Below are 12,443 nucleotides of genomic sequence, written 5' to 3'. Positions count from 1 at the left end.
ATTATTCAAAGAGTTTGTATTTATTATTCAAAATTTTTATTTATTATTATGAAATACTTGATGTTGAGCCTATCCACCCACAGTTTATCTTATTATTCGCAGTTTGTATTTATCCTCTCAATATAAACACAAACAATAAGAAACAATATCGTAAATACAAAAATAAAATCAATCCCCCTGCAAATAAGCACAAAACTAATCCCTTACAAATAAGCACAAATTGACCTAAAATAACTTCTAACACAATACAAAATAATAATATAGAAAACCTATATCAAACAATTATGAAACCTATCAATAAATATAAATACAAAAAATTAAAGAACAAACTCACATGTCAGAAAATCCATTGCATCAATCATTCACACCTGTTACTGAATATTCATATACATCAAATTAATAATTCCACTAATGACAGAATATAAATTTGAATATAAATTTTTAAATATATTATTAAAGATTCATAAAAAATATTCACAACACATCCACGATAGCAATAGCACAAACTAGAACATTCCTGCCTCACACCTTTCCGATTACCTGCGCAGCATATCTGGCATGTAACTCTGGCATATGAGCATCTGTGATCTCCCGCCCCATCATCAGACTCTTCATAAAATGCATAATATAGATGGTACAATCAAGTCTACAAAAAAAATATTTTATGCTCACAGTCAAAAGCAAACAACTGATATGATGAAATTACATTCTACAGATGTATCGATTATAATAATTATGCGACACCCTACTGTGGATAATCAACGAAATGGAGCGGCCAACCATCCATATCAATAAAGTACATATCTCATACCATCTCAATCAACCAGGTCACCTACAATCATAATATTAGTAATCAACCACATTGTTAGCAATGCATGAGCACGCACAACATTCATTCGATATTCGATAAATATGATCATTAAAATCTTTTAGTGACGCTCCGGTACTTTGCACCACTCACAGATATATAGTGTCTAAAATATGTGCTCTCTATATCAACGATAAGCAAGTACTAGTTAAACAATGAGTATATGGGCATGAATATTTGCTTAACTTCAGTCAATGAATGAGGCATGAAGTCTCGCACAACTTTATTAGAAACTTTCATTTGCCCAGCAACATGCTCTAAAATGACGAAAATATTGAAACATATATTAGACTATACAATACAATACAATACTACAATACATAATATTGTATGAAGAATACAAATAAGTACCGTAAAGAAGGATCACAACATAAAGATAAACTGTAAATTAATTGAAGGATATTGCTGCAAGAGGACCAAAAAACATCTATGACCTGCATACTCCATTGTAAAAAATAAAAATTAACCTACATATATGTTTGATTTATCCAACTTAGTACATAATACTTACATCATCGTCAATTAAATTTTCAGATAGTATGTCATGAACCTGCAGTCGGTTGATGACGCTGACGCCATCAATCCAAACTAATGATCTATATGGTGTAATTAATATTAAACCTAAAGACCAAAGACAAACGTAGTTTGAAAGATATCAAAATTATTTATTTTATAAATAATGGAATGACATACCGATTAATTTTTTTTAAAAAAAATCGAAGACTTGCCTACGCTCCGCATCATCCAAAAGCTACAATCCGAAGAAGTCACGGCTAGTCTCAAAAAATTCCTTCATATCATATGAGTACGTTGGATGTTAGATGTGAATGAAGTGTGAATATTCTACTAAATCATAACTCTACTTACTACGTCGTCATCCCTACGATGGACTGACTTTTTCTTAGCTTTCTTTTGAGATCCGGAGTAGTTGAAGGTAGGGGAACGAATGGACTGCATAGGGGATGGGAGCCCCGAACTGTCCGCTTCCGATGCGTAACCCGTCTTTCGGTATGCTGTGGATCCGTATGCTCAATGGGTACCATCAGACTATCAGCACTCACAAACTCAGTAAGCGATATATCTGACGCCACTTCATGAGTGCTCCCTCTGTATCCTTGATCTCAGTGCTCCCTTCAATGCTCTTCAATACTGCCTGCAACTCAGAAATCAACTTATCCTTCTCGACGAGCATCCTTCGGAGCTTCATCTTCTTGGTATCGTCTCGAGCCCTCCCACTCCTCACCTCTGCAAAAATGCACTAGTATTTACGTACGAGCTCCATCTGAGGATAAATACGCAACAATTATATGCGTCAGTAATAAATTTTAAAAATATTTAATTATACGACAGACCAATACCACGGCAGTGCTATAGCGCTGCTAGCTCTACTCCTCTTCCTATCCATCTTATTTGTTTACCCATCTTATTGTTTCACCCATCTTACTTGTTTCACCTTCAGCTCTATCTACCTGATGGGTGGAAGGACTCATTTCAAGGAGCAACACTTCATTCGGTGATGATGCTCAAAGTGGATCTCGAATATGAAAATAAAAATAAAATAGTTTGATCCCTAATCTTATCAAAAAAAATATAAAAAAAAAAAAAAAAAAAAAAAAAAAAAAAAAAATATAATATCAAGCATCAAAGTAATACTGTATCTCCATCTTTTAGGCCCTTCAACACCTCTCCTAAGTGGGCCCTTTTCCTGAACTGAGGTTTCTTCCAGTTCAGGATTCGAGGAAGCTGGCCGAAAACAGATGGTTTGACTATGTCTGTTCTCTCAAAAAGTCAAACTTGAAAAAAGAAAAGCAATCACATGAAGATATAATGATAATTAAATGGAATAAGAAGATAAAGGAATAACTTAACATCTTTCTTACCATCAGAACTGTAATACATCTATTAAGATAACGGTGCTCTCCTTCGCACCTCTCTCCTTTCTCTTTATTTTCTCCACAACCCTTGGAATAAATTCATGAGGTGCTCGTGGACTGCTCTGACCCATGCAAAATGGCTAATGTCCCCTAAGGGGTCAACAATGGAGAAGATCTACGGTGCAATGCTAAGATTCGACAAAGAAAATAAAATTATACCCAAAAGGTATTAAACAAGTAATTGCACCGTTGATCGGATGCCATTGGAAGAAGAATCAAACAATAATTCTTTGATCTTATCTTCCAATACATCTCTCCTAACTATCCCCCTACAAAATGTGTAATCCTAACTACACTATGGGGAGCCTTCTTCACATCAATGGCTATCCCATTTAGGGGTAGCCCCAAAATGAGGGCAACAACCTCAGTAGAGAAGATCAACGTCTGTCCTCCTAAATGAAATCTCCTTTTGCTATCGTCTTACTAACTAAGGAGTTGGTCTACAACTACCCGCTCTGTGTGATGACTGGGATGTCAAGCATATAGTGGAAGGATATCTGCTGTATTAATCTTTTGTGAGCATTCGTCAATAGCTCCCGGATGCTCCTGATGAAGTCCACATATCGCCGCAAATAGCAGCGACAATTTATCAATCGGAGAAGAGCTCTCTTTCGAAAGCTCCTCTCTTGACTCAAAGAAGACTTCGAATGAACCATCTGCAAGAACCAATAGAGATCAATTATAACTTATTCACTACATAAATTAAAAATTAAATATATTAACGTAATTCTATAACATTCATGCAGCTCTTTGAAAATTATGAGTAGAAAGTGAAAAATGATAAGAACATGCTTACTCTGGCTGTACGTGGGGCGGCGGTGAGTGATGGCAGTGTCGATTAGGTGCGGTAGTGAGTTGTGGCGATGCCAGTTAAGAGCGATAGCAGGTGCTGACGGCGACGGTTAAGGACGACGGTAGTGGGTACTACTGGCAATGATTGGGGGTGGCGTCGGTGGGTGCTGCCGGGATATTGGGGCACTCGAGCTTGGTGGCAGCATTAGTTGGGGGTGGTGTACGCTAGTGGCGAATGGGGGTGGAGGGTGGGAGTTGGATTTTGAGGAAGAACTAGCCATGGGAGGAGGCAGTGGGTGCAAGTTAGGGAATAATATGATTCACTACTACCAGATGAGGGTTGGGGAAGAGCCGACGGTGAGTGAAGGCAGCAGACCAATCGACCGGAGCCAATGGTGGGTGCAAGTTGACAAAGAGCCAATGGCAAGTAGGGTTGAAGAACTTGGGGTTGGGGTGTTGGAGATTGGGAGAACAGCCGACGACAACAGTCAGCAAGAGTTGGAAGAGAGGAAGAGAAAGAGGGGAGAAGAAGGTCATAGTTGACGGTGGGGAAGAGCCGGCAGTGGAGGTATTGGGTTGATTGAGGTTTTGAATGGGAGAGGGAAGAAGAGGGTTTGAGGGAGAGAGACGGAAGTAGAAGGGGGAGAAGAGGGTTCGGGAGAGGGACGGGAGCGCAGGAGAGGGATGGGAGTGCGGGACAGATATTCGAAGGGATGGCAGAGGACATGCGTGGGATGACGTCGCATCACAATCAATGTGCGCTCTCACCCCATCGCATCTCTTTTTTTTTTTAGCAATGCCAAGTCAGCTAACGGAATGAGAGAAATCCTTTATTTGCCCAAACATCTATCTTGAAGATGCACGCCGATCCAACGGAAGGAGATCCGACCAAATAAAAGCTGGGATCCAGTCAATCGGATCCTAGTCTACCTATATATATATAGGTATGTATGTATATACGTACGTATGTATATATGTATATGTATGTATCTATATATATAGGTATCTATATATGTATGATGTATGTATCTATATATATATATACATATATCCATATATGTATATGCATACATACATATATCCATATATGTATATATGTATCTATATATCTATATATATATATATATATATATGTGTGTGTGTGTACGTACGTACGTATGCGCGCGCGGCAAGCACACACCCGCGCGCGCACACACATATATATATATATATATATATATATATATATATATATATATATATATATATATATATATATATATATCCATATATGTATGTAGTACGTATATGGAACGTATATCCATATACGTACGTATATCCGTATACGTACGTATGTACATATGTATGTGTGTGTGTATATATAATATACATAGTTAATATTTTAATTTTGAAATTTTGAATCCATCTTGTGAATCTAATCGAATGACTGTTTATATTATATATATATATATATATATATATATATATATATATATATATATATATATATATATTATACATAGTTAATATTTTAATTTTGGAATTTTGAATCCATCTTGCGAATCTAACCGGATGACTGTCTTTTGTTTATCTATTGTTTTCAAACGGTGGCGGCACTGGCAGGTATTACGAAGGACTTCTTGTCTTGCTCCTGTGGTAAAGCACGATCCAGCCGATCCACTATTTGGGTCACAGGGAGCGCCGATGGAAAGATTGCCATTTGATTCTCATGTCCTTATGTTAAATTGTAATCAAATTTCTCCAGAGCATAAACACCTTTTGTACCTTATAATGATGAGGTATCTTTTCCTCCAGATTATTAAAAAAACTGTAACCTTGTGAACTGATTTCGGATCTTATTCAAAAACATAGTAGGAAATGCTGAGAGTTTCATTCTAATATCTTCTTACTTACATGCTGAGGGAAGAGGACATTACAAATATGTGCCCATGCCAGCAAGCAATCATGGAGTATATTTTTTCTGGTCATTGATCCTTCAGATAAATGTACTTCAGCCAACAAGTGGTTTCAGCACTTTCTAAAGAAAGAATTATCTCCAAGATGCAAATGTTCATGGTTATATAACCAGACATAGTGAAAGATCTAATACAAATTTTGCCTGGAGTTTGCAGTCATGAAAAGGATGGGGGGAGGGAACATCAGGGTTGCTTTTCAGAAATGACTAGGGAACATTTTTAACTTGCTAAGAGATTTGGCCCAGTCTGCCTTCTGATACAGATTATGAAGTGCAGACCCTCTGTCAAATGAATTATCAGAACTAACTCTGAAAGAATCAATGTATGAGACTGTAGACCAGAGCAAAAGAATTTGACAAAGAAGGTAATGATAGGTGCTCAATGTACGGTAAGAAAAACTAAGAGTATGCAAGAATAGCTATTGAAACATCAGCTGAACATTAACAGGCTTGACCTAGGAAATCATGAAGTCTATTTGGAATTCTATGAAAAGTACCATGTCTTGAATACAGCTTTTAGTGGATAAATTAAAGCATGCTTTGACAGCAAAGGAAACTCAGAAAATCCCAATCTTGAGGATGAAAGACTTTCATCCAAAGAATGGTTCGGTCCATTAATACATTTGAAAGGACCCAAGCGGACATTCAAGATTAAAAAAGAAACCCAAAGCAAGGATATTCCACCTATTGGACCAACAGCAGTTGGCCTAACATTAATAAATATCACCTTAAAAAACAGCAAGCAGTTGTTCCAAAAATTGCAATAAGAGCCATGTGTAAGTTGTTTCATTTGTTTCCAGAGATGTCAATGGAAGTTTAGCACGTCTTTTATCTTCAGAATTTTAATGGGGAGCTATGTTGACAATCGTATTATCCATGGTGCAATTTCACACAAAGGGGTCCATAACATAGCCTTGGAGTCAGAATTATTCTCATAGAAACATAGGCAGATTCACTAAAAGAAGGTGTTTACATAATACAATTTATCTCTGTGCCATTGTAAATCAACAAAAAATAATCTTAACACCCAAATACTCTTCGCCAACCAGGAGGATCTGGAAGTATACCCATCATATCCAACCTTTCCCATGCTAACCTAATTCTCTCTCTCTGTAAGCTCATTTCCATACCCCACGCTAGCCATCTTATCAATAATGAGATCTATGGAACCAAATCAGATGCCTTTCTGTACGCACCATCAACCCTACCCACTCTGTTAAAACATCGGCACATCTAGTATTACAATGTAAACTCTAATATTTCGACTCTACCTTACATTTGGACTCCACTTATTCTAACATTTTTCCCAATGATGGAGGACAGAGCACACACACCCTCTTTTCTTGATACTAGAGACTCCAAGTTCAACTAATATTTTATTCCACCTACGAACGGTTTGCTTTTCCAGGAGGCACGTGCTTTCTCTTTATTAAAAGGAAAAAGCTCCAGATTGGTAAATTTCGCATGTAGTTGCCCTTTCTCAGGGAGCTCTATCTCAAAAATAATAATAATAATAACAATTATAATAGTAATAGTAATAATAATAATAAACAGCTTCATGCTACAACTCTCGGGCTCTCTCTTTATCCTGACCCTTCGTTTTCACAATCATGTATATAGCACATGTGAAGGTCTGGTTCTCATAAAATGGGCTCACATTGCATGTTGGTGAGAGTTAAATTGATAGGATAATTCTTGAACCCAACTAAATTTGGCTCAACTTAACCAAGCTTTAATCTTAAACTAGTTGGGGCAGCTACATGAATCCTTTTCCTCCGTTCAGCTCTATTTAGTGCAATACTCTCCGAAAAAATGTAGTGATATCAAGTCCTTCTTTACTCTTCATCTCATGTAATTTTGGTCTACCTCTACCTCTCTTTCCTTCTAAATGTATCAAATCACTCCTTCATCTTAGTGTGTCCCTCAGTCAACATTGTATAAGAATAAATCATTTAACTTGTCCTCTCAATTTGTCCTCGGTTGGTGCGACCTCTAACTTTTTACAATGACTTTATTTCTTATTCCACCTCTTCTTGTATTTCATTCAATCATCTCAAACATTCTCATTTCGGCCCCACTCATCTTGTCAAGATATTATTTTTTGACTGCCTAACATTCTATACGGTAAAGCATGATGGCCGTATGACTGTCTAATAAAATTTTCCTTCAACTTAGTATCCTAAGATTACATAATATTCTAGTTGCACATCCCTATTTTATCTATCTTATTTTAATTCTCTGGATAACATCCTTTTCAATCTTCCCTTCCTTATGAGTAATTGATCCGAAATATTAAAATAGAAAATCACTCTTAGGAACTTTATGATCCTTAATTTTTCATGCATCTTCATCTCTATTTTTAACTTACTAGAAGTATGTTCCATGTATTCCTTAATTTTTAACTCTACATAACCTGAAACCCTTGAATTCTAATGCACTTCTCCATAGTTTCAATTTATAATTAATGCCTACCTTAGTTTCATCCACTAAAACTAAAAAATTTTGACATAAACCTACTGTGATTAGAAACTTACTAGTATTGCCGCCAATTGTCCTCGCACTAGTAACCGCTTCATTATACACGTCCTTGATTACATTAATATTACTAAAGGAGCTCCTTTCTTTTTTAACATCCACCATCAGAATTCTTGAACCCAATAAGAGGTAAAACATCTCAACATTTCATAACTAACCACCCACTCCTTAAGTAACATTTTCATCATATATTTTAATGTTATATATCCGCAAATACAACTCCCTTCATATAAGTACTCTCCATGGCAAAATATAAAATGTTAATCTGAAGGCTTAATTAATGCAAAATCCTTAAAAAAAATACAAGAAAAGCCATCTAATTTGAGTGAATGAAAGCTCTTTTTAGGGGAATGACTTAATCAATCCCCCATAATGGTGATTTTTAATCTACAATATCCTTGGAAACCTCAAGCACTGAAATTCCATCAATCCCGTTGAGAACACCTTCAAAAGAACCATTTAGAGACCAAAGCAACAAAAAAAAGAACAAAAATCAACGGAAAAAAAAAAAGAAAAAAATGGACAAGGAAATCATCCTATCGAAGAATCTTAATGGATCACAAGAAAACTTTTGGAGCTCTAATCATAGAATCAAGATATAAACCAGCATAAGATTATAGCATAATCTTATGCTTCATTTTTTTGGACGAAAACTAATGCTTCTATTTTTCAGCACAAAGAAACATTATATCACTCCATGTCAAGTATTTGTAGCCAATGGCACAAGGTATAAGTGATCTTGCAGGAAATATGCTTGATGAGTAGCAAACAGTCTCATGGAAAATACCCAGGAAACTTGACTTATAAAATTTAGATAATAATCATCTTTGTGATGACAGGTCAAAAACATAACCACAAATGACTATGATCTATGAATTCTCTGTTTATCAATCAAATAATATGGATCCTTGCTTCATAAAGATTAGACTAAGAGTGAGGAAACCCACTATCAACAACCTCTTGAAGACCTTAAGGATTGCATTGATGCATAGTGAGCTCAATAACGAAATAGTACTTTTCATAGGCCACACCACTCAGCTATTATGCCCTTGGCTTTTCACTACTGAAATCCCTTGATAAAATAAATGCCTTTCCCACAATAAGCAGTCTATCTGGTAGAAAATAGAACCAAGCCAAGCCCCAACAGTTGGAAATCCCCCACTTTGTCTAGCTCAAGCAACATCAGTAAGGCAATAAATGATCTTTTAAATAGATGTGATTTCTGTTGTCTTCCTGTGAGGCTTTTTTGCAAAAAAAAAAAAAAAAAAAAAAAAAAAAAAAAGCTATCCTTTTAAAGCATACCCAACAGTACCCAACAGAAGTGAGCAACTAGAAGCTGACTCACTGACCAAGTCTTAAGTGGCCAAAGAATCAACTATAGATGAGTTCCTCAGAAGAATAAGAACTTTTCATGGATAAAATTTGAAAAGCAAGGTATATGTTACTCTCCCCTTGCAAGCACTATCAGCTATTACTGCCCTACTAGAGACTCAAGACAGACTTTTTCAAGATGCTTTCATTAGATTGATTTCATGTTCTTGCTATGTAACATTCCAAGGCATATTTAGTGTTTATCAACTATGTAATGAACATTTGTGCAAATATCTGCATATATTGTTTGAAGCAAAACACCAGTCAATCTACATGTATACCATATGTAAAGGCTTGCAAGTTCCAGCGAAGAAGTTGAGAAAACATCAGAAAAACCAGTTTGTGCAATAGAAATTTGCTTGAAGAATGTTTAAAAACTTTCCTAAAATAAGTTTCATAAGGCAATCACACTGTTTTCCACCTATTTTCTTTCTACTAACATCACTAGGTATCAAAATCACATGAGACTCAAGATAAGTAGCACATATGGTGAAAATAATTTAAATTATAGCTAGGCAAGCAGCCTTTTACCTGTGTTTTAAGGATCCATTGATCTTTAACTAATTACGATAGAAAGATGCCAAATTCATAAACTGAGGCACTATATTGCGATTATGACAAAACATCATGGTGGTAAAAATAAATATGTTTCCATAGCATTCCAAACAATACAACTAGCATGGGCTATTCAAAATTCACTTCTATCTTAGGAGAGGAAAAAGGAAGGAGAAATAGGTAGCCTTTCATTAATTTGAATACCTGCTCCACACATCTCACACAGAGGAAGTCAACTGATTTTCTCTACAAAATTGAGAACAAACTACTGGTTCCTCGTTGCACCTTCAGGTTCCACGTGAGGCCTTCTGTACCACATTAGAGCAAGCCAAACCGTCCTCCATAGTCCACCATTAGCAAAGTGAGGAATCAACAAACGCCCCCAGTATGGGTAATATGGACCGGGTAATTTGAGCAATGTAAAGAAGATCGCAATCAGAAGCAAATGCCAAGGGAACCCTCCTTTCTGATAACAGAAAACATACCTCATTAACACACTAAAAATCCAAAATGAAGTTCACACAATTCAGATAGATATGGAGAGACATGATGTCAGACGAACCTTGAGGTCTGAAGAGAGCTCAATAGCCGCATCCTTTAAGACCCCAGCAAGAATAAGCCCAACGAGAAATGGGATGGGTATCAGACCCATCTTTCTTTCATGAGCACAGTAAGACATCTCGCTCAGAGACGTGACAGCCAGAAGAGGAATGCAGAGATACTTTGCAACGGCCCGAGCAAGCTCAAAGATGAGATTTTGAAAAATGACCAACGCTCTGCTCCAAGGAAAGCTTTTCACTGGCTGAGGAAAAGCATCAAACAGCTTCCGTGCAACAATTACTGCATCCATATATAACTTCCTATATCCGTCAGAGTTCCCAGAGGTTGAACTGAGCGCGAGAGGAACGAGGACTCTACTGCTACTAGACTTAGAAAACCAATTTGGTGTGGTTCTCGGTGATTGAAATGGCATTGGCCATGGGACCTGTTAAGCATGTAAAAAGAGAAATATTTCAGTGCAAGAAAGGGAATGGAAGGAAGGGAAAGAGATATCGACCGGATTACTTTAAAATATATAATATATAAAAAGACCGAAGGGAGTGGAGGGTTTGATTGCGGGAGATTGAAGGAATTGGAGAGATTTACCGTCGATCTCTGGAGAAAAAGTACAGGGTACGGTCTCGGAGATGGAGTACCAGTGGAAGCGGGCCGAGTAATGGGAGAAGGACAGCGGAATGGTGGAGAAAGAGACGACATCTCTCCTCTCCAATTTGCTCGCAGTGGGTGTTGGGTGCCCGTAGCCGACTAGAGACGCGAGGAGTTTTGGAGCCAAGGTTCCAAGGTTTATAACGGAGAGTAGAGCCCGAAACCGTTTCGCGATTGGTGGATAACATTTTGACGTACGACGACCGGGTGGGTGAAATGGGGCTTCCGCGGTGGACGCACCGACTCGGATTTGATTCTTCGTGGATCTATTTATCAAAATTTCTAATCATATTTTTTAACATAATAAGATATTCTCATGAAAAATTTAAAAATTAAAATCTATTTGAATGATTAGACTAAAAATTCTATTATATTCATGAATTTTATCAGTATAAAAAATTATAGACCGGCTTTGTCGATATTCATAAAACATAAAATTAATTTTTGAGTGAAATAGTCTGAAGTCTATAAAAAAAAAAATCAATTATTCTTAACTCATCCAAACAGATCTTCGACAATTTGATATAGTTCTTTTGCTGCAGTTATTGTTAGAGATATAATGAAATAAATATAAAAAATTTTTGATAGAAATATTCTTTGATAATTGATATAAAGGATACAATTAAGAGACATAGAAATATATTGACAAATAAGAGATATATAAAATATAGAAATATATGACAAAAAAGAGATATATAAAATAAAAAATATATACAAATGTATCAACGAAATATTTAACAAAATAAAAAACATACAAACACATTGAAAAGTAATAGGTATACAAAAAGATAAATATATTGACAAATAAAAAAATATCGATTGATCCGAAAGCAAGATGAAAGAGCTGCTATCTACTATTACCATTTGTACGATATAGCAAGCTTACTAGATGGGTTTAGGGTCTCACTGCCCAACCATGATGGGCCACGATTGGCAACTTCCAAGTTCCACCAGCAGAAAAAGAAGGATGTCCCTACGGTAGTGCTTGGTTTGACTGGTGCTTTGTTTGACAATGGAGGGCAAATTCTCATGCAGATGGAATGGCAGCCACCCCATGCTCCTCTTCAACCCTTGCAGCATTCCTCTGCTTATCTCCCCAATTCACTCTCCTCCTCCACTACCTTCTCTTTCTTTGACTTTTGTCACCACATCACCTTCAGGAGCAAGTTTTAGTACGACTACGAAAAGAAGGAAAAAAAGTAAAGAAAAAGAAAACCAAAGAAAATAA

The 12,443-nt window shown here is 36.5% G+C and overlaps 1 protein-coding gene across 2 annotated transcripts; it reads right to left on the bottom strand.

Moving 5' to 3' along the window:
- Window positions 1-337: 337 nt before the first annotated feature.
- Window positions 338-11,372, bottom strand: LOC105034791 (uncharacterized). Of its 2 annotated transcripts, XR_830228.4 has the most exons (4): window positions 11,156-11,372; window positions 10,572-10,994; window positions 10,214-10,475; window positions 338-646 (listed from the first exon to the last, which is right to left on the bottom strand). XR_830228.4 is itself a non-coding variant. In XM_010910080.4 (3 exons), the coding sequence occupies exons 1-3, from the start codon at window positions 11,264-11,266 to the stop codon at window positions 10,275-10,277; spliced, it is 735 nt and encodes a 244-aa protein (XP_010908382.1). In that variant the 5' UTR covers window positions 11,267-11,372; the 3' UTR covers window positions 10,083-10,274. The 2 variants fall into 2 exon arrangements, 1 of the variants encoding a protein (XP_010908382.1); XM_010910080.4 differs by lacking the exon at window positions 338-646 and having other exon boundaries at window positions 10,083-10,475.
- Between the last annotated feature and the right edge of the window lie 1,071 nt (window positions 11,373-12,443).

Source organism: Elaeis guineensis, chromosome 2 (genome assembly GCF_000442705.2).
Source record: "Elaeis guineensis isolate ETL-2024a chromosome 2, EG11, whole genome shotgun sequence".
In the NCBI taxonomy this organism is placed as follows: Eukaryota; Viridiplantae; Streptophyta; class Magnoliopsida; order Arecales; family Arecaceae; genus Elaeis; species Elaeis guineensis.
Note: the sequence above shows the minus strand (reverse complement) of the source record. Positions and strands in the feature narration are given on the sequence as shown.